Source organism: Dermacentor silvarum, chromosome 11 (genome assembly GCF_013339745.2).
Source record: "Dermacentor silvarum isolate Dsil-2018 chromosome 11, BIME_Dsil_1.4, whole genome shotgun sequence".
Lineage (NCBI taxonomy): Eukaryota > Metazoa > Arthropoda > Arachnida > Ixodida > Ixodidae > Dermacentor > Dermacentor silvarum.
Genome location: NC_051164.1, coordinates 38,995,840 through 39,017,832, shown reverse-complemented (window position 1 = coordinate 39,017,832; position 21,993 = coordinate 38,995,840). Strand labels below are relative to the sequence as shown.

Below are 21,993 nucleotides of genomic sequence, written 5' to 3'. Positions count from 1 at the left end.
AGCGAAGCTTGTCGTGTGTGTATCTGACCTTCGTGGTGATTTTCTTTCTTTTTCTCTCTCACTATCTTTCTTTCTCTCTATCTATGTTCCTTTCTCTTTGTTTTCTTCTCTCTTTCTTTCTTTTTCTCTCTTTATTTCTCTCTTTCTTCCATTCTCTCTCTCTCTCTCTTTCTTTCTCTGACCTTCGTGGTGACTTTATTTCTCTGTCTCTCTCTTTCTTTGTTTCTCTCTCTCTATATATATATATATCTCCTTCTCTCTCTCTCTCATTTTCTTTATGCCCCTCTCTCTTCATTTCTCTGACCTTCGTGGTGACTTTCTCTCTCTCTTTCTTTCCCTCTGTTTCTATCTTTCTCTCTCTATTTTTGTCTCTCTTTCTATCTTTATTTCTCTCTTTCTTCCATTCCCTCTCTCTCTTTCTATCTTTCTCTGACATTCGTGGTGACTTCTTTCTCTCTCTCTCTATCAATATTTCCGTCTCTCTCTATATTTCTTTCTTTCTATCTGTGGTAGGAGGACGACAACTTAATATTTGTGATCGGTGTGCGGGGCCGATATTCGAAATGCGCGGGCTTTTCGGTGCTTGTGCTCGGCGTGCGGGGCCGAAAAGCGCGGGAGTGAGCGCCGCTGGTGCGCGTGGTCGGTGCGCGTGCCGGGGGAGACCATCTGAAACGACGGGGCAGCCAGGCTGACAGAACGGGCAGTGCAGCGAGATGGAGCGGACCAAACGCCGGCCCACGTCCCGGCATCCCGGTCCTGCACTGCGAACCGGGCGCCGCCCCGGCTTCTACCATCGTCGCGGGTCCTGTTGAGCTAGGCCTCGTCCCCGCTCGCACGACCGCTGCCGTGCTGCCGGGCTCGGGCCACGAACCAGAGCCCTGGCCCTGTTCTCCAAACCGGGCGTCGCCCCGGCTTCTGCCACCGTCGTGGGTCTTGCGGAGCTGGGCCTCGTTCCCGCTCGCACGACCGCTGCCGTGCTGCCGGGCTCTGGCCACGACCCAGAGCCCCCTGGTACTGTTCCACAAACCGGGCGCCGCCCCGGCTTCTACCATCGACGCGGGTCCTGCGGAGCTGGGCCTCGTCCCCGCTCGCACGACCGCTGCCGTGCTTCCAGGCTCGGGCTACGACCCAGAGCCCTGGTCCTGTTCTCCGAACCGGGCGCCGCCCCGGCTTTCACCCACTGCTGTGCTGGGCTTCGCCCCGGCTCTCATCCCACCGCTACGGTACCGAGCTCGGGTTATAACCCAGAGCTAACGCTCCGGAACCGGGCTACGTCCCGGTGCCACCCTGAACGTCAACAGCCGCCCGTATACCCACCGCCGCCAGAGCCAAGTCCGCCGAGCCGTCACCACGAGACCGGACTCCTGTGAAGAACTGTGAGTGCTCGAGCGTGACACTGAACCAGCTTATCTGTATAGTTCATGTTCATGTCTTGTCCCACGTGCCGTTCGTGTCATAAATACGTCTCTTTGTGTCTCTGGTTGCCTTCTTGTGCGTCTGGCTAACCTGCGCCCACACTTAATCATCACACTATCCCTCTCTCTTTCTCTGACCTTCGTGGTGAGTTTCTTTTGCTCTCTATCTTTCTTTCTATCTATATATTTTATTGCGATATCAATTATATGGACACTTCAACCGGATTACTGCCGCCGGCGTCGCCGTTGCCGTTGCCGTTGCCGTCGTCGTCGCCGTCGCCGTCGCCGTGAGGTTCCGTATAGCTTCCAAGGGCGATAAAATCGTCGCCGCGCGCCGTATGCGCGAGCGCGGAGGGCGATCTATCACGGAGGGCGAACGCACGGCGGAAAGCAAACGCGACCGTCCCGCGAAAGGCCGTTGGGGTATGGGAGGGAGGGAGGCGAGGCGGCGCTGTGCTCCGGTGCCAAAGGCGTATCTTGCCACTCAATCTCCCACGCGAAAGCAAGAAACGGGAAGAGGGGGGGGGGGGGGGCAGCTTCTCCTCTGCCAACAACTTCTCTGCCCGGCGGTCGGCACCGTCTCTTATCTCCACACGGCTCTGACCTTTGTATGGGCTGTGCATTTGCCGCTCAGTTTCCGTTGAAGCGATAGACCGCGCGAACTTGCGCTTGCTGCCACGTTTTGACAGTCGTTGGCTGCGGTCATTCAGTGTGATCTATTCATGTTTGCTTGTTCGCGCTGACACCACGATTGTTAATTCAGTTAGTAAGCCAATGTGTCCAAGTTAATGCAGCCGATAAAACTACTATACCTACTCCGAATAGCGCTCTACTAATTTGCTATCGCAATCGATGCAAAGCCTTTCGGGCGAAACTGCGACATTTTTTTCTTTCCCTCTCTCCTTATTTATCTCTCTCTCTTTTTCTCTCTTTTTTGTCCCTGGTATGTGCCATTGAGCTTGGACCTTTTCTGCACTATCGCCAGGATCGGCCCACTTTTCAGCGTGACACCGCCGCCGCCACAACCACCGCAATTGGTAAAATGTCGGGACACCTGCTGAAATACAACGCAACTGCAATGCAAAGTTTGCACATATCGACGCTACGCGGCGCGCATGTCACCGTTCGCGTTAAAGCCCCAAGAAATCTCCTGCGGCAAGCTCCCTCACAGGAGGCGTGGGACTCCATACTAAAATCTACTAACCCTCAAACCCAAGCCGGGCTGGCGGACTGGGTGGAGAAGGTCGCGGCCAGCTGCACGGCACTCTAGCCCCCTCTGCGGGCTTTTCCACTTCCTCACCCTAGACTCACTCGATCGCAATCGACGGCCTCTAGGATGCTCCAAACGGGGTCTTTCCCATCGAGGGGCAGATTTAGTCACTTCTCGCCCAACATCGAACCGCAATGTCCGGACTGCGGAGAGGCGTACTGCTCATTAGCTCACATGCTCTGGCAATGTCCTGCGTTACGCGACACAGAGTTCATCAACGAAGAGGACTAGGAGGAAGCCCTTAAAAGCGGCGACCTCTCGGTTCAACTTCGGGCTGTCCAGAGGGCCTGCGAGAGGGCGGAGGGCCACGGTCTTCCGGTCCCTGCGTGGGAGCGGCCCGCGACTGCTACCGACTCCCCCTGAAAGGGGGCGTCCAAACGCAGTTCCTCGGGACCTGAATAAAAGTTCTTTGTCTGTTTGTCAGTCTCGGCTCCCCCCTCCCCCTCCGCTTGTCATCATTAAAGTTTATTTCCTCCTCCTCCCCTGGAATTTTGTTCGCGTGAAAAGTGGCACGATACGATGCTAATGATGATGATTTGCTGGCATCCCCTTTTGAAACGGGGCGGTGACAGTCACCTAGCCTGCTTAATTTAAGCAGGTATACTATACATGTTTTGCATTCTAGCATTTTTATATACATCTCCTTAGTCTTCATTTAAATGCGAAGCATTTCTTGGCGGACATTTGCTACTTCGACAGTATCTATCTATCTATCTATCTATCTATCTATCTATCTATCTATCTATCTATCTATCTATCTATCTATCTATCTATCTATCTATCCGCCTACGACTTTGTGATTTCGTTAACTTGTTATGTACCAAAATTGGCATACTATAACAGGAGTACGTGACGAACATAAATGATATGTCATGACATGCTTGTCATGTTGATCATGAAACAGCCGCGTACGTCTTGGTGCTCCCATGGTCGTTTAGTTAACTTGGTAGGTACCAAAATTGGCATAGTATGACAGGAGTGTATGACGAACATAATGATAGGTCATGACATAAATGTCATGACATGCGTGTCATGTAGGTCATGACAATTACCCAGCGAAATATATTAACACTCAAAAACCACTGAAATGGGTTCTGACATGTTCACTAAGTGAAGGAAACACTAAATTATGATGCTAGAACGCATAGTCATGAGCATGACTCAGCAAAAATGACCATGACTCAACGAAAAAAGATTAACACTCAAAAACCACTGAGATGGGTCTGGACGTGGGCACTAAGTGAAGCAAACACTAAAGGATGGCGGTAGAAATCATAGTCATGAGCATGAGTCAGCAAAAATGACAGTGACTCAGCGAAAAAAGTATAGCACTCAAGAACCACTTAAATGGGTTCTGACGTGGTTACTGAGGGAAGGAAACACTAAGAGATGATGGTAGAAGTCTTAGTCATGAGCATGGCTCAGCGAAAATGACAATGACTCAGCGAAAAAAGATTAACACTAAAAAACCAATGGAATGGCTTTGGATGGGGTACTAGGTGAAGGAAAAGGCTAATGTTGTTTCTCGAAGTGATAGACATGACCGTGAATGAGCAAAAGTGACAATGACTCAGCAAAAAAAGATTAACGCTCAAAAACCACTGAAATGGGTTCGGACGTCGGTACTAAGTGAAGGATGGTGGTAGAAGTCATAGTCATGAGCATGACTCAGAAAAAATGGCAATGACTCAACGAAAAAAATAACACTCAATAAGACAGGAATGGGTTCAGATGTGGATACTAAGTGAAGGAAACACTAAGGGATGGTGGTATAAGTCATAGTAATGGGCATGACCAAGGCTTTCACCTTAAGGTCTCTCAGGTGTAGCTAAAGGGATTCATTAGGACTCATGACATGAATGTCAATGTCATGACATGCCTGTCATATAAGTCATGATGCTCTCATGGTCGTTTCGTTGACTTGGTAGGCTCCCCGCACACTGCTTCGCATAACATAGATTCCCACAGGGCGTGGAATCTGCCGTCTTTTTATTGCGATAGCAATATGGACCCTCAAAGCGTATCTCTGCCGTCGGCGTCGCCGTCGCCGTCGCCGTTGCCGTAAGATTCCATATTGCGTCCAACGGCGATGAAATCCTCGCCGCGCGCAGTATGTTTTATGTGCAAGTGAAAGCGCGCGAGGGACGCGTGCTATCACGGGGAGCGAACGCACGGCGGAGAGCAAACGCGCGTTCTGCGCCCTGCGCCGTGCTCCCTGAAGGGCTGCAGAATGAAGCGTATCTTTTCTCCTTTACAATCCCCATAAGTATATATATATATATATATATATATATATATATATATATATAAAGCAAACGCGACTTCTTCCGTCGCACGAAAGGCCGTGGGGGACGGGAGGGAGGGAGGGGAGGCGACGTTTAACTGCGGCACTGGACTGGACGAACTTTATTTGTGTCTTGCAGGACGCGCTTAGGACGTTGTGGGCGTCTCCCACGTAGGGACCGACAGGGAATACCTGGCCGCCGCTTCGTGGGCCTGCTGGACGGCCCATTGCTGGTCGGCGGCACCAAATGCGTATTTATATATATATAAAAAAAAACACCGCGTATCCACGAAGTGAATGATGATGAGTGGGCGAAGCACCGGGGTATCATTCGGGTAACCGTAAATCTCCCGTGTATATATATATATATATATATATATATATATATATATATAAGAAAGTACATTTCTATATATAGAAATGTGCTTTCTTCAAAAAATGTTATCATGACCACATAGTTCCATGTCATACCTTGGCTCTCTGCACACGCGCGGAAGTTCACTTTTTTTCTGTATGTTCTGACACTGTCATTAAACAGTTGGTAGTTTGGCGCTTCACTGTCTCCTCACTTCTGTCCCATTTTCACAAAATGCACTTCGCGCCACAGTAAAGTATACCTAGGAAATATCAGCACCAACTTGCCCAAGAAGTTCTTTTGGAATATATTTTTTACAAGAAGTAGGTATGCAAGCGCACTTTATCAGTGTAATTAATTTATTGTTCCTTTTCAGCGTCACTTTAGACCGGCCGGTTACGAAAAAGTTACAATGCCGTCTTTTTGCAGCCACCGCTTGTCGCAGTGTTTAAGAGGGCTCATGTTCAAAGATTGAGAATGGAATTAGTCTATTATGCAGTGTAAATTCGACAGGCACACCTTTGCCGATTCGTCGGTGCATGGGTAATAAACCACAGCGCACATTAAATGTGATGTAATATACCGTAAGGTGTACAGCCCTTGCGTCTCAAGATCACTTCGATATATGGCGGTTCATAGGCCACTCAAGAATTTCAGGTGAAAGGATGATATTGGAACAAGCAAGAATGCGGCATCCCACGGGATCATGCCCTACAATAGTCGATGACAGGCTAGTCAGTGCTCGACATGTGAGTCAGAAATCGTGATCTTCGGGAAGAAAAGGCCGCTCCTGAGAGCGCGTTAGTCACCAGGATCTTATAAAGCAGCACGCGGTATATGTCTGATCACTATAACTCTTCTGTTCTAAAATTGGGTTTGTTTTGTATATGAGTCTATAGACTGCCCCAAAAACGCTCATTGCGTAAAACTTACTAGTAATGCATTTAACTGCAGAAAAACAGCACCTCTTACAGATTACCTGCTCGGTAATTCTGGCCGTCCGCTGAGAATTTCCTGCCTGCCTGCGCAACCAAAGAAGAGCCGGCATGTTTACAATACCTGCACCTTGACGTAACAGTTCAACGGAGACCCGCTAGGTGGAAAGGAGTAATTAAAGGGAAAATGAGAGATCCACCCAATCGTAGCAATTGCTACAAAGGAAACCCATATGGGTTCCTCGGAAGAAAAGCCTCGCAGTTGAAGAAAAATTCGTCCTGGTCCGGGACTCGAACCCGGGACCACCGCCTTTCTGGGGTAGCCGCTCTACCATCTGAGCTAACCAGGCGTCTAGCAGATGGCAAGGTGATGTCGAAATTTATCAACCACTCGAAGCAAAGGCAAGTGTTTTACGTACATACACCTTGCACCGGCCACATGTCACAATGACGCTTTTATTTAACGTACCAGTGTCGCCGACACCGGCCGCTAGGGATGCGAATAAAAGCTAACATTCCAAACTATAGCGACGCGTGCTTAATCTCTCCTGGAAGTATTACGCATCCATGCAGCTTTGCTGAGTTCGCGCTTCTGAACTCGATGGCAAACGTTGCCAGACCTGTGTAGCATGCGCACTGCGACATTCTTCCAATCTCTAACACTGTAGCCTCGTGATAGGTGATCAGTGAGGTGTCACGTTGAGTAAACAGCACAGTCTCGATAGATGATCAGAGAGGTGTCGCGGTGAGTGAACAGCGCAGTCCACTGTTGAAAGGAACACTTATAATGCGCGGCTCTCGCCCTGCATGCTGGCGCAGTAGCTGCAAGCGTCTCTGCAAGCTTCTACAGTGCACTGCAGGTGAGCGCAGAAAGGCGCCATCGCCACCAAACACGAGGCTATTGCTGCAAAGCCAGATAACTGTGCACTTGACAGATGAAAAACTTCGCTCGCATTCTACGCTCGTGTGTTTCCTTTAGCAATGGACAGCACTGCACATCGCGTACCTCACAATTTCGCTTCGACCTCGCTACAGGACGTGTGTCCTTTCGCTGTTGTCGACTCTGGAAAGCTTCATCGCAAGGTGCCTATATGTATCGCGGAGGTTCGCACTCCTTGATCCCATGAAGCTTTTTTTCTTTTTATTTTACGAAGACTACCACATAACGAACTCTGGAGCTACCGTCCACGAGCGTGAAGATGGATTTTAATAAACTTCGTCCTTCTCGCGTAAAACGTGCGGCGTTGTGACTTTGCGACCTGATCAACTTGAACAAAGCTTAGCGTCATAAATGCAATAATTCACCGTGTGCTCAAGGCCTTATTGTCTCGAGAGTTTTAAAAGAAATAGGACTGCTTCGATATTTGGGCCAATACAGTCGTATGAAATGTAATAAATAAAGCCACAGGAACGTCTGAAACCACAATCGTGAAGATCGGACAAATACATTTGATAACCATAATTCCCATGGGAACTGGACGATCAATGCACCAGAATTATCTCTACTAAATTCAACAAAATTGCTATATGCTTGTGACGGCTAGCTGAGGTTATTAAATTTCAGCACGCGATGACCAAGAGTGCGGAGACGTGCACGTGTTACACTTAAACTTCGCGTGACAACCCCTAGCGTTTACAACGCACGCAGACGCCGAACGTTATTGCTTATCACTGATAAAAAAATGACTCGCTATCCCAACCCTGTGAAAGTGGATGTTCAGCGGAGCTCTGAATAACCGTCACTACAGCAACTGAGGGGGCCATTCCTTATTAATACGAAATCCTCATATGGCCCACGAAGCGAAATATCCGGCGTTAACATCCTATGGTACCAAAACCCGTGCATGTGACCAAGTGCGGACGTCAAGTTTGGCATGAAGACGAAACGTGATTACAGCAGCACCTCGAACGTCGCGTGATGACGTCATCACACCTAAGGTCGCGTGATATCATCACGTCAGACATTCCGTTAGTGATAACGGCATCGTCACTTCACGTTATATCACTGATGACGTCGTGTGATGACGTCATCACACCAAACGTTAAGTCACGCGTTGACGTCATCCTCAAGTGAAGATGCCACCTAATTACGTCACGTGATTCATTTTGGAGAAGCAGCACACTGTGCACTTCCAGCGCCACCTAGATAGCACAAGGCCTGCACACTCGATCTATGACGTCATGCTACCTGGCCCTACTGCCATGGTATCTAATGGGGATGCTCCCGAGTAAGAAGCGATGATTTTGACGTCACCGCTTACGTCACGCCAGGCTTGGAAATGGAACTTCCTGGCATAGTAGCACGGCGTCATACAGCAAAGCTCACAGGCCTTGTGTTATCTAGGTGGCGTTGGCCCTTCCGACGTCTTTGCACTGTCTCCGGGTTCGGCGCACACGTTTGTGTGAGCAAAGGAGAAGGTCGCGCATGAGGACATGAAAAATCCCGACCAACTAGAGGCTAAGAGCTTCGCCGTAAAATAGTAACATTCCATATACAGACAAATACTCCTCTTTATATTGCAACGCAGCTATTTTGTCGTCCCGGTGTGCGCACGGCTGGAGACGCTCTTGACGACTGAGTCGAGCTTCCGGACTTCCTTGTAAGGTGCGGACTAGGCGTCATTCGCGCCCTCGACTTCCGAACGGGTCGCGGTGACCATTTCCGGCTTGGAGGTGATCGCTCCCGTGAGCGCCTTCTCGCTCACGTACGCACGCTCGGAGGAGACGCAAGCCGCCCGGATCCTGTACGCCACGAGGATCACGTAGAGCGGGACTCCCTGCAGGATCGACTGGTAAACGACGGGCACGATGACCAGGTCTGAGTCGGGTCGCGGAAGTGACGTGTACATGATGACGATGGCAACGCCGCTGTTCTGGAAGGCGACCTCGATGGCCAAGGCGATGATCTGCGCCCGATTGAGGCCCCCCGCCAGAGCGGACAGCGTGCCGGCGATGTACGCGCTCCAGGATATCAACGCGCCGCACACCACTGCCTGCCACGTTATAAGCTGGAAGATGTACCTGGGAAACGGTGCGGATAGTAGCGCGTGTTGAGATGTAACGATGACGACAGGCCGCGTTAGCTGCTGAACACGAGGTCGCGGGTTCGATTGGGGCCGTGGTGGCTGCTTTTCGACGGGGGCAGAATGCAAAAATAAAAATAAAACAGCAGCCCTTCCCCTGTCGAGAGAATCGGGGTAAACGAAGCTTGTCGTGTGTGTAACTGACCTACTACTTTTCCTTCCCTTTCGTATTACTTGTCCTTCCATTTCCTTCTACTTTTCCTTCCCTATCGTGAAACTTTTCCTTCCGTTGCGTTGTATGATTCTCTGCTCGTCGTTGTTGAGCGCATGCACACCGGGAGCCGTGAGATGACCGCGCCGAGCAGTTCCATCCAGAGCCCATACCATTAACCTACACGCACATTCTACAACATTATCGCCTTTCGCGAAGAACACTTCCTCCACCGCATAATGCTCTGACGCGAGAGGAAGCCGTAATGTGACGAAAACTCCAAACAAACACGTATCCACATTTGAGTCTTTACCGCGCCATACACCCTGCGCTGTATTCCTATAAATGTCCACACTGCGATCAATGCGCAACGCTTTACCACATGGTATGGGCTTGCGCAAACACACCACAGCTCACACCCATAACACACCCCACCACACGGCAATGGGAGGCAGCGCTGTCCAGCTCCGACTAGAAGGACCAGCTCAACCTGGTCAACCAATCGAGAAGGGCGGCTAAGGCCGCTGGACTGCTGGACTGAGGGGACCACCCACTGCAGAGCGGAGGAGCTACCTACGCTCGCGTGCTCTTTTGATTAAAGTTTATTCTCTCTCTCTCACTGTTGTCACTTGCGTTCGATGTCTCGAGTTTGCTCGGAGGCCTGGTTATCAGCATTCGCCCGCCATTGCCGCTTGCGATTCTTCGAAATTAAATTGCTTCAAAATTAAATCTGTCCCTCACTTAAGACAATGAATGCCTCATACCCGCTTAAGCAATGGCGCATACCTCTGTAAACGCGGCCTCCCCATTACGACGACAGAAGTGAAATTCTACGCTCGAATCATGATCGGCAACGGAGCCAGCGGCGGAAGAAGACGACGACACTCGAGCCAATGGTGATGATGATAGTTTTCCGCGTACGCCGACCCCGAAACAAGTGAGCCAATAAAGCTTCGCTTAAAAACGGTCGTGTGCTATGCTTTGGGTGCACGTTAAAGATACCGTCGGCGGCGTGCCCGAGCGATGGTACCAAAATGGCGTAACCGGACGCGCCTCCAATGCGCTCCGACGCGCCCGGCGTCTGATTATGCTCACCCGCGTGCCGACGGACTATAAACGCGCCTTAATGCTCTCTTGTGGTTTGACCTCTAGCTGTCAAGGTGAAAACTGTTGAGTCACCGACGGCTGCCCGAGGTAGCGTAATGAAGCTTTCGCTTCAAAAATTACGGGGTATTGCGTGCCAAAACAACCATCTGATTATGAGGCACGCCGTAGTGGGGGACTCCGGATTAATTTGTACCGCCTGGGGTTCTTTAACGTGCACCTAAATCTAAGTACACGGGTATTTTCTGCATTTCGCCCCCATCGAAATGCGGCCGCCGTGGCCAGGATTAAAAAAAATTTAATTATGGGGTGTTACGTGCCAAAACCACGATCTGATTATTAGGCACGCCGTAGTGGGGGACTCCGGAAATTTGGACCACCTGAGGTTCTTTAACGTGCACCTAAATTTGATCCCGCCACCTCGTGCTTACAGCCCAACACCATAGCCACTAAGCAACCACGGCGGGTCGGCTACACCCTGCCCCACTGAATAAGCATTAAACTTTGAAAAAATAAGTCGGAGGTGTTACGTGCCAAAACGACAATTTGATTATGAGGCACGCCGTAGTTAATTTAGACCAGCTGGGGTTCTCTTAACGTGCATCCCATGCACGGCACACGGTTGTTTTGTACTGAAATATCTATTACGCCATGTCTCGCAAGGTCATTCATCGCGTCGCAATGACCCTGAGTCACCAAAGCGCAAGCGTGGCAGGTGTGACGTCACGCCACGTGATACGCTGCGGAGAGGTATCGCAGCCGCGCACGCCCGGAGGCGCACCGCTGCGGTACCACGTGACTAGGCGAGGGTTTAACGGCCGCTTCGCCGGCGCTTGGTCGCTCAGTGTCGCCATGGATGACACGCCGTCTGGGCCGTCTGTGCGTGCGCTTCAGCGCAAGCGACAGGCTGAATCCAATCATCCAGTAGATATAGCTAGACGGCAGGCTGCGAAATCTCGTAGAAACGATGGAACCCAGCCTTCAGGACTCAAACACCAGGAGAGAAGTAGACGGACACACGCTGGGAAGTAGACGGACACCCAGCGTGTGTCCGTCTACTGCTCTCCTGGTGTTTGCGTCCTGAAGGCTCCGTTCCATCGTTTCTACAAGTATGTACCAACAGGCCCAGCAACATACTCTTCTGCGAAATCTCAAGCAAAGGCAAACTTGGCTGGTGAAACAACGGAGCAAAGGGAGGCCAGATTAGCACCTAAGAGAGAAGCTTACCAAGCGCGGAAGCGTGCATTAATGAAAAACTGTGTGCGTAGTCTTTCAAAACCAAGCCAAACGGACCTTTCGCTCGTGATAACTAGGTTTATAAAAGTTAAACCTCTTTTTGCATTTCGCCCCCATAAATGCCACCGCCGCGGCCAGGATTCCATCCCGCAACCTCGGGCTTAGTGTCGCAACACCAAAACCACTACGCCACCTCGGCGGGTAGCATTAAACTTATTTTTCTTTTCTATAGACAGGAATATGATTTAGGATGTGGTGCGCTTCTTGTGAAATAAGTGGTCGAATGGCTTTCACAACGCATGAATCTGGGTATTTTAGGTGTGCACTTTAAAACAAAATGCAAAGAACCTCGTTCAGATGTTTTTTTTTTTTCTGTATTATAAGAATTGTACAGTGGAGTAAGACAACTGTGTTGCTTCCCCCGCCAGCATTCTCGAGAAACCAATCCCGGCAGCATGTGCCACCGAACTTGTACCGTCGTTCTCCATAAACTGCTCCTCGAATGCACCCGTTAAAGATGATCTTTGTTGCTTTACTTGTGGCCTTAGTGGCACAGAGTTGGGTTCCCTGCCGAACGCCAACTGACACGTTGAAACCGGCGTGCTATCGCTACAGTTTGTCGCTAATGAATGTGTAGATGATGCAGCTGGTGCTGGTACTCTGCCGCGTTCCTCCGTTGCCTGGGCTAACGGCTGCAGCCGCATTCGTCATCGAACGTCTCTTGTCGAGATGACCCGTTTATTCTAGCCGGCTTACCACAACTTCCTGCGTGGGACCTGTATGGTTTTAATCGAGTGGTTGGAGTGGCCTCCGGGGAGAAGCCAGCTAACAAGGACACACGTATATATATATATATATATATATATATATATATATATATATATATATATATATATATATATTATTTCTGCGGTGCGCATAAGGCTGTTCGCTTACTTTGAAACGCATCTTCGATGGTTTCTGCATACATTTGCGAAAGCAAAAGCTTAAATTATTTTCTATTCATTGACCTTGAAGCGCGAAGCATTCGCTTTACCTCTGGACTGTCGCTGTCAGGATCAGCAGACTGACGAGTACAAAGATGGTGAGGGGCTTGCAGAACTCCTGCAACGTCAGAGCCAACCTAGGCCTTAGCTGCTGGATGAGTAGGCCGATGGCCAGCGGCACTGCGAGAATCGCCAGGCTGGCGATGAGGTTGACGTAGGGGATGCTCATCGCCTGGGTCTCATCTTTAGACATCTGGTTTCCCAGTACGAACACCCACAGGGGCATCATAACTGCACAGCAGAGCGTAGAAAGCGCGTAAACGCCAGAAATAGTGGGGAATTTTAGTACTGCAGCGAACACAAAATAGTTTGGGCGACCACAACCAGAGATCTTAGAGGCTGTTATTTTATTTTTATTTTTTTGCAAAAAAGCGAATAACTCTGCTAATAAGCTTCATCCCCTACCTTTCCTCCGTACGACCCTTGTTTCAGAAACCTGTATCACAAACCTTTAAACCTATCATAAACCTGCACCACTATAAGGGTCGGAAGTGTGCCAGTTATTTTCCGAATGTTATGGTTTTCTCAATGAAATGACGATATTACGGTCGCCCGAATAATCCGGTTGTAGTCAAATTTTGTACCGGGATGACTCCTTCTACTTCTGACATTCTCCAATACTTCTATAGTGTTGAAAAACGTCTTGGTGATCCTAAGATTAACAGGTATGCGAGGTATTTTCCTAAAGTTATTGCTTGGGAAACTCCACCAGTATATCGATGATGGTTGCGATCAAGAAATCCGCTGCACTCGAATATGGCACCGGGATGCCTCCTTCCACGCGTGGCACTCACAAACGCTCGCAATGGTGCTGATAAACGTCATGGTGATGCTAAGATTGAGGTCGCCGTTGAACACCAGAGTCCAGAGGTTGCTCGCGCTGCCCCCTGGCGAGCAGCCCAGCAAGAAGATGCCGAACCACTGGAGGGGGTCGTCCAGGATCAGAAGGCCAATGCAGTAGGACGCCTGTAGTTCGGTACAGAAGGTAGCCTTTGTATTGGTAACACCTCTTACAGAAGACTACTGGTAAATCTACAACAGCTGCCTCATTCATGCAGGAGACCAATTATTGGGACAAAAGTAGGGCAATGCATTCTTTCGTCGTTTAAGACAGGCTTAAAACAAGAAGTGCTTCTTCGGTCCACTGTAAGTGGCGTCCACATATAATGTGGGTGAGGTGAGGAAAGTCTTATTAGAGCATGTACATATATGTCTACTATGATGATGATGATGATGATTTATTGGCATCCCCTTTGAAACGGGGCGGCGACAAATAGTCACTTAGCCTGCTTTATTTAATCAGGTATACTATACATGTTCTTTATCTAGCATTTTTGTATACCTCTCATTATTCTTTTTCTTTTCCAATAATTTACCTTGTACCGCTAACTAGGATTTTAAGAAATCAGGTCGTATCCATCTTTTCCCTGCTTTTTTTTTCACCAGTACTCTAATCGTCTCTTACTTATCTCTACGGCTGATCTGTTGATGTTTCCCTCCACTTTAAACCCAAGCGCTTCTGGAAGTTGCACGTTACCAACGGTTCTCGCTGGGTGGATCCCGTCTCATTCCATTAGGATGTGCTGAGTGGTCTCTGGATCTTTACTGCAGCACACGCATGCCTCATCTAGTTCCGAATATTTGCTCCGGTATGTTTTGGTCCTTAGGCAACCGACTCGAGCCTCAAATAGCAAGGCACTGCCCTTTGTGTTATCGTACAGATTTTCCCTTTTAATTTATTTCTTCTCATTCTTGTAAATCTCCCTTGTCCTTTTTGTTTCCATTCTTTTCATCCAATTCACTATTCACAATTCGCTATGGCAGGGTCTACACAACACCCTCTCATGCATTAAAATTATGAGTCATACTGCTGTGATCAGATCTACACTTGTACACGCATGAGTCGATTGGGGCCCGCATAACAACGACAGCATTAACAAAAGTAAGCAAATACAAAGAACCGATTCATTTGCTCCAAGTATTCCCCGCATGATTCCCCTTTAGTACCAATCAAAGGCAACGCTATCATGCACTCTACGAACGCAGAAAATATCGGCGGATTGGATTCCTATCTCTGGTCCTGACTAACAAGCTTGCTGTCGACTCCAACGAGTTCCTGTCACCATGCGCAACTGGACGAACACGACACGCCAAGCCGCATTCCCTCACATCGTATTACGCAAAACGCGATTCGTTTAAGAACATTTCCTCTCCGAGAACAGTAACAGAGTGCAACACACTAAGAAATGCACCAAATATTCACTTTAATTAAACTGTCCGAAATATTTGTGTGTGTTCTTTGTTTCACCTACCCTGACGTAATTTATTTTTAGTTCATTTTCCTTATTTTGCTTGGGCCCGTCTAGGGCCGGTAGTATGTCACTAATAAAACAAATATATATATATATATATATATATATATATATATATATATATATATATATATATATATATATATGTACGATCAAACAGAATAGTTTACACGCAAAAAAATCAGGCTTTTCTTAAAAGTGTTCTTTCTGCAGTTCGTTAACGCCCTTAAAAGGGTTTTAAAGAGTACTAACTGTATTCACATACAGAATAAGCGTAAGCTGAAACGGCAGGACTCAAAGGACCGCAGAAAATGGCTTCGATTACTTTTTTTTTCACAGCACATCTTATTTTAAAACAGGTGTAAATAGAGAAACGTATATTAGGCCGTTATCGTATATCTCGCAAACAAGAGACGATATTTTGAAAATTTATAAAATTCCTTTTGGAGGCGACTCGTAGCGTTCTTAATTTTTTTCCTCGAACTATAGTACAGTCTGGGAGGTTTTTCCACCTGAAAATGTTTGCACAGTGTTCTATGATGACCACGCTTTGCGTGCTTGATTTGAGTGTCAATTACATTATGCTACATAGGATGCATACCTCCTCTTGTAAATAAATAATAAATAAATAAATAAATAAATAAATAAATAATAAATAAATAAATAAATAAATAAATAATAAATAAATAAATAAAAGTGTCTAGACCTCTGCACCTGTGTCGAAACAACGAGTGAAAAGGTATCTTCTGATTGCGACGCCGATTTTATTGTCCATAACATGTCATGCTGCGACTACCAAGTCCACCTCTGAAATGGGGAACGAAACTCTGAGCGATCGATTGAACCGATTATCGATGTCAGTCCTGCTCACCAGGGGCATGAAGATGAACTGGCAGAGGCAGCCTATGATCGGCGCCAGCGGCTGTTTCAGACACTCCAATATGGCGGCCATGTCTACCTGGCAGCCCATGTTGATGTAGTTGAGGAACAGCAAGAAGCCGACCACCACGGGGAAGCCCTTCTGCAGTACCGTGCGCATCCGAAGCACGGCGACCACGTAGCTCAGTTCGATGCAGTGGTTCTCGACGTCACCTTGCAGCTCGCATATCTGAGTGCAAAACAAGTAGCGCCTTTAGACACGAATGGAGGACGTGAAATGGATGCCTGCAGCAGAATGAACTTTGGATTATCGGGTTCAACGCCCCGAAGTAACACCCGAGTATGTTCTTTGCAGGGAAAGGCTCCCGGTTATAGTTTCTATCGCTCAATGTTTTTTAACGTGCACATCACTTTTGTGAGAAAGAGAGAGAGCGAGAGAAATAACATTTATTTCCACCAGTCAATTAACGCCGCAGAAGATGGTCTTCCTCCACAGCACCTCTATCCGTCGGCCAGGATTCCGAAGGACTCGGCGGAAGCTGGGGCTTGGCTGATGATTTCTCGTTGAGGCTCGCTGTGCGGGGCTGCATAGTAAGGCCTCCCAGGAATATAGCGTGTTTGAGCTATCGTATATTGCTTCGCACGTCCGCACCATGTGGTCTATATTCGTTACTTCTTTGCAGAATCTGCACTGTGGTTTCAAGACTTCCAGATAGAATTCTCTTTGTAGCGCGGGGTTTGGGAATACCCCTGTCTGCTGTTACTTCTTGCATACCGAGCGTGCGGTCGGCCGCCGGGATAGCCTGTCTGCTCAGTCTCTAATGTGTCGTGATTGCCTGATAGGTTCTCAGTTCCTCATTTCTGTCTACGTCCTCAGCGGGTTGAAGTGCCCCGGGGGCCGACCGGAATGCGAGCCCTTCGGCGTGCCTGTGGGCTTCTTCGTTTCCCCCGAGACCCTTGTGCGCGGGCCCCCACACGAGCAGTAGTCGCTCCGCGGGTCCCCTAGCTCCATTTACTACTTGGGCGGCGGCTGCCGTAACCCGTCTTGATTCGCAATTTGCGTCGCATTTTTTGGAATCGCTGATGACCACCTTGACCCCCGGGTGACTAGCCGCGAGGGCTATGGCCATCTCTTCAGCCTCTACGGTTGTGCCCCCGCTGAGCGTAAAGCACAAAACCGAGGATCCATCCTCCTTGACCGCTAACGTCACGTGGGCCGTCCTATCTCTATATTTCGCCGCGTCCACGTACACGTCGTCGTCCCTGCCTTGGTATTTGACCTGTAAGCCCTCCGCTCTATCCTTCCTTCTACCTTCGTGAAAGGCTGGATTCCTGTTTTTGGATAGTGGCGGAACATTAAATTTGTCCCTGACGGGCTGGTCTATATCCCCCGATCACCTTTGCTCCTGCTTGGGCAGATATCCTAGTCTCTCCAGTACCCTTCTTCCAGTCCTTGTCTCGAGTAGTCGGTGATGCCGCGCCGTGAGCGCCGTCTCAACGAGTTAATAAAGCGTGTTAGACACTCCAAGTTGCATTAACCTGTCCGTGGACGCGTTCGGAGGGAGGTCGAGCGCTACTTTGATGCCTTACCGGAATATGATATCAATTTTCTTGCGTTCCGCTATACCCCAAGTCTGAGATAGGAAACGGCATATACCACTCTGCTGATGATGAAACTTGCGCTAGTTGCAGCAGATTCGCCTCCGTCACGCCCGCTTTTCTGTTCGAGATCCTTCTTATATGAGGCGACACGTTTGGGGCGCACTGGTTTCCGGTCGCAGAGTCCGGACTGATGTGATGTCACAGTTTTCGCCATTCGCCTAAATACTTAGGCCTAATACCCGAATCTTCTCTATACCAGGGGACCTCTTCCCCGTAGACATGGAGGTGGATGTTCCCCTTATTGTTCCGACCATAGCGCCTTTTTCCAGGTGGTCTTAGAAGCGGAACTTCCGAGTTCTCTGCCAAGCACCTAAACCCCTTTGGTTTCAGGTACTCTTCTATGATTGCCATCGCAGCTTTGTGAACAAATTTTTATTTCAAGGTATATTGTTGGGCGCTATAGTTGGTGAATACTGACATGTTCGGACAGCATAACTTTGGACGAGGACGACTGAAAAGTGGTGTTCTTGTTATTATTATTTTTTTGATGTCGTTTCGATGCAGTTTTGTTAGCCCGAACCTGTGATGTTTCCTTTTTTTTACGTTCTAATGTAGATACGTTGCGCTAATCAACACGCAATGCTGGCTGAGAATTCCCGGCAGGAACGTGTCGATGAGGTTGGCGCGTACGCGCACACGTGGAATGAAATAACCGCCGAAGCCATGGCTGAGTGGCTGTGACGCCCTGCTATTGAACAAGATGTCGCAGGTGCCATTACCTGCTGTGTCGGCCCCATTTCGCGAGGCCGAAACGTGAAACCATTCGCCTTGCTTTTGGCGCAGTTAAACAAACCCAGGGGATTAGAATTACCTCGAAGCCAGCCAGTGTGACGCTCGTATAGCTCAGAACTGTGCAGTTCTGAGACAATTAGGTCAGTTGAGGACAGAACCAAGTCAGCTCAACCTTATTAATTACAGTTAAATAATTGACCTTATATACGCTTAAATGTCCTTACGGCACCTTCTTTCATCAGGGGTGATCCACTTGATATATAGGGCCTAATGTAGCAGTCGTAGTGCTCTGAAAATACCGTATAATATGAAAACCTGGCTATTTTTTGTAAACTTGATTTACCTTAAACTGTCCTACGACTAAAATGATTTGCGCGGTATGTTTGCCTTCGAGTCAAACACGCACACTCGCATGTCATTCAAGCACGCGCGCAAGAAAATACCTGGAATTTGCTTAATTTGCATATTTAGGTATTTCTTTTTTTGCGCCTTAAAAAGGAACGTACGGGGTGATCATGTTTGTGTTTTCTGTAAGTTTTTGAAAATCGCCTGTCGCAGATAACATAGTTTTAGTCCTTGAGCTGGATTATTCAGACAGGCGAACATTACTCGTGCGAGAAATTGAAACACATGCTCAACTAATGAAACATTCAGTAATGAATTTCTTCATTAATTACTTTACGGCACACATTGCAATTTACGAATTGTAGCCGCTGAGTTTGCAAGGCGTATCCACTTAGAATGAATATTTCCAGAATGATACCAGCTTGGAGATAAGTGCTATCAAACTCTCCTTGAAAATGCACTGTCGTTCTACTTATTTTGTTAACAAAACGCTCTTTTATGCATTCAAGCACAGAAGTAACTGGAACGCCCACATATTATGTCCCACACTTAGGAAAATAATATCTCGAAACTGGTGTCATCCTGGAGATTTACTTCAAGTGGATACGTATTTAAAGCTCCCCGGCTACAATTCGTAAATTGCAATATGTACCGTAAGCTAATAAAAGGTAATTAGGAAATGGTTGTTAAGTAGTTGAATATGTGTTGATTTCTCGTGCTAGGAATATCCGCCTCTTCGAATAACCAACCTCAAAGACAATAATTACGCTATCTGACACAGGTGTTATTTAAAAATTCCGCGAAACTTAAAACGATCAGCCCGCATATCGCACATGTGTGTGATGATTCGAGGATGACGCCCCATGGTACCAAAACAGAAAACATACACAGACGGCGTAAGTTAGAATATCTTATCAATTTTGGTGAAACGCTGCGGCGCCCTGCCCTTTTCCAGACTATGGCTATGGTTTGCACTTGGTCCACCCATATAGATTCGGTCGCCTTGATTATCAACGATTTTCTGTTCGACAAGCACACGATGCTCACGTTTCCATAACACGGGTAGAGGTAGACATTGTAAGGATCACAGCCATCCTTCTACTGGTAGGCATCGAGTTGCAGCGACGCTTTTGATTCCATGCCCGTGATACGACCGTCTTACCATTCGGTACCCAATATCAGCGCCAAAGATTATTTGCTAATTTAGGACGAGGCTGTCCTATTCGGGCGCTGTCAAGGTGTTAACTGGTTCGACCATGAATCCCAAAAGAAGATTTGTGGTACGACTTCGCCCTGTCTGTACGGGATCCATCTTTTTTGCTCTTGAACACTCAATAGCGCAAATTTGTCTTCACTGGTACCAAACGTAAGGAACGTTCAAGAACAACGGCAAGCTGAAACCAGGTGTATTCTTCTAAGTTTTCTGATGCGGTCAAGTCTGCATGCTTCACGCTATCAACAACGAAACCCTTTGCGACCACTTTCACGTGCGATATAACAGAGTTATCTGGCGCAGCATCGTAGTGGACATCGAAATAGGCGGCGGCGCCGCCTATTTTTAAGTGCGAATGCACTTCTTAAGCGACCCCGAAAACTCCGCCGGCATCCGCGCTCCTCCTCCTCTCCCCTAGCAACGGCGCGAGGAGCGGAGAGGAGCGTCTGTAGCAACGGCGCAGCGACGTCACGCCCCACGTGACTGCGCGCGCTCCGCCCTCCGCTCCGTGGCTGCGCGCGCCCCGCGCCGGCTCCGCACCGCTCTCCTCGCCGTGACGTCACGGCGCGTTGTGCAGCTGGCGCCTCCGCGCCGTGGCTGCGCGCGCCGCGCCTGCTCCTCGCACCCTCTCCGCGCCGTGACGTCATGGCGCCATGCAGCTGGTGTGCCTCTCCCCCCGTTAGGTTTGCACTCACCCTCGGCCGCCGCCTCTCCCCTCGCGCTGACAGCTCCCTCCTCGCCCGGTAACAGCCCCTCGTGTGCGTACTCTCCCCACCGCTCACCCCCTCTCCAACCGCCTGGCGTGTTTCGCTCCGCCGTCACGTGTTGTTTGTGTGGCGCCGGCGCGTCAGTCGTGCTCTCTCGCTGCCGTCTCCTTCGCTCGGCTCTGCAGTTTAGTCGGGCGCGCCCCCTCATAGCATCACCCCGTGCTTCGCACTTCCTCATACTCCCCCTCGGGGAAATGCGGGTTTTTTTGTCGAGGCCACCGCCTCCTCCTCCTCCTCCTCCTCCTGCTGCTGCTGCTGCTGCTGCTGACGACGACGACGACGATGCCTAAGTTAGAATTTTGAGATATCGAAACAGAGTAGAAGGTCTGATACGTTGGGCCGGACATGGTAAACGCACAGACCGTGTACTCACCTTGAAGTAGAGCTTGGTGTAGCTGACGAAGACCCCGCGAACAGTGACGTTGAAGCCGTTACCATTGGTCTCCGAGTGCAGGTACACCTTCGACACGTCCACCGTGGCTACGCCCGTGTCGGCGCTGCTCACCGTGATCAACCGATCACCCGGCATAGCGAAGGACACTTGGACGACAACCTCGTGCTTTTCGTAGACGCTGATTCTTCGCGGCGGATCGAACGTGACTGCGTAGGGACCGAGCGCGAGGCTGGTTTTGTTGCTCGCGCCGACCTCGACCTGCGCCTGCACATCGTCGGCGACATCGTGGACCTCGTAGGCCTGCTCCTGGACGTCACGGACGCTTTCCAGATCCGCAAAGGTAGGGAAGACAACTAATCCAGCGGTTGCGTTGCTCTCGAGAGAGGACGCCGAGTCCAGAGACATGGCCCGATACAGCGCGCACACAAGCAGAGCTGAGAAGTGACCTTGACGCATTTCGAAGCGGCTACTAGACATACGTTCCCAGAAGCTGATGTGGTGCCGGACAGCTCCCGAAGTGCGGGAAGAGCAGTTTCTAATAGGAGTAGCAAAAAATAGAAAAAAGAAGTATTTGTCACGGCATTATACCAGTACAGTGTAAATCAGCCTCTTGTGTAGTGGTCAAGAGGCCGATTGTATCGCTGTCGCTTGCGCATGAAAATACAAACCAACGTCGCAAAAAGGCCACACGTACATGGTCATGCCGCATGAGTGCTCTGTGCGCGCTCCATGCGCTCGTTTTCAATAGATCTCGCACCCGACAGCCAGTCACTCGACTAGTGCACGCAAGTGTGATTCACACTGTACCGC

General features: G+C 49.1%; 1 protein-coding gene across 1 annotated transcript; it reads right to left on the bottom strand.

The window, feature by feature from the left end:
- Positions 1-8,871: 8,871 nt before the first annotated feature.
- LOC119432522 (ileal sodium/bile acid cotransporter-like) lies at positions 8,872-21,588 on the bottom strand. The gene is made up of 5 exons (XM_037699688.1): positions 21,163-21,588; positions 16,063-16,299; positions 13,674-13,845; positions 12,870-13,110; positions 8,872-9,280 (listed from the first exon to the last, which is right to left on the bottom strand). The coding sequence occupies exons 1-5, from the start codon at positions 21,586-21,588 to the stop codon at positions 8,872-8,874; spliced, it is 1,485 nt and encodes a 494-aa protein (XP_037555616.1).
- Between the last annotated feature and the right edge of the window lie 405 nt (positions 21,589-21,993).

What these genes read in the sequence shown, in the direction of transcription:
- LOC119432522 (XM_037699688.1), bottom strand. Translation starts at nt 21,588, where the DNA reads ATGTCTCTGGACTCGGCGTCCTCTCTCGAGAGCAACGCAACCGCTGGA. An exon ending in AGTTCATCTTCATGCCCCTG is followed by an intron (nt 13,846 to 16,062) that starts GTGAGCAGGACT and finishes ACCGAACTACAG; the next exon opens with GCGTCCTACTGCATTGGCCT. An exon ending in CTGACAGCGACAGTCCAGAG is followed by an intron (nt 9,281 to 12,869) that starts GTAAAGCGAATG and finishes ACCGTTTCCCAG; the next exon opens with GTACATCTTCCAGCTTATAA.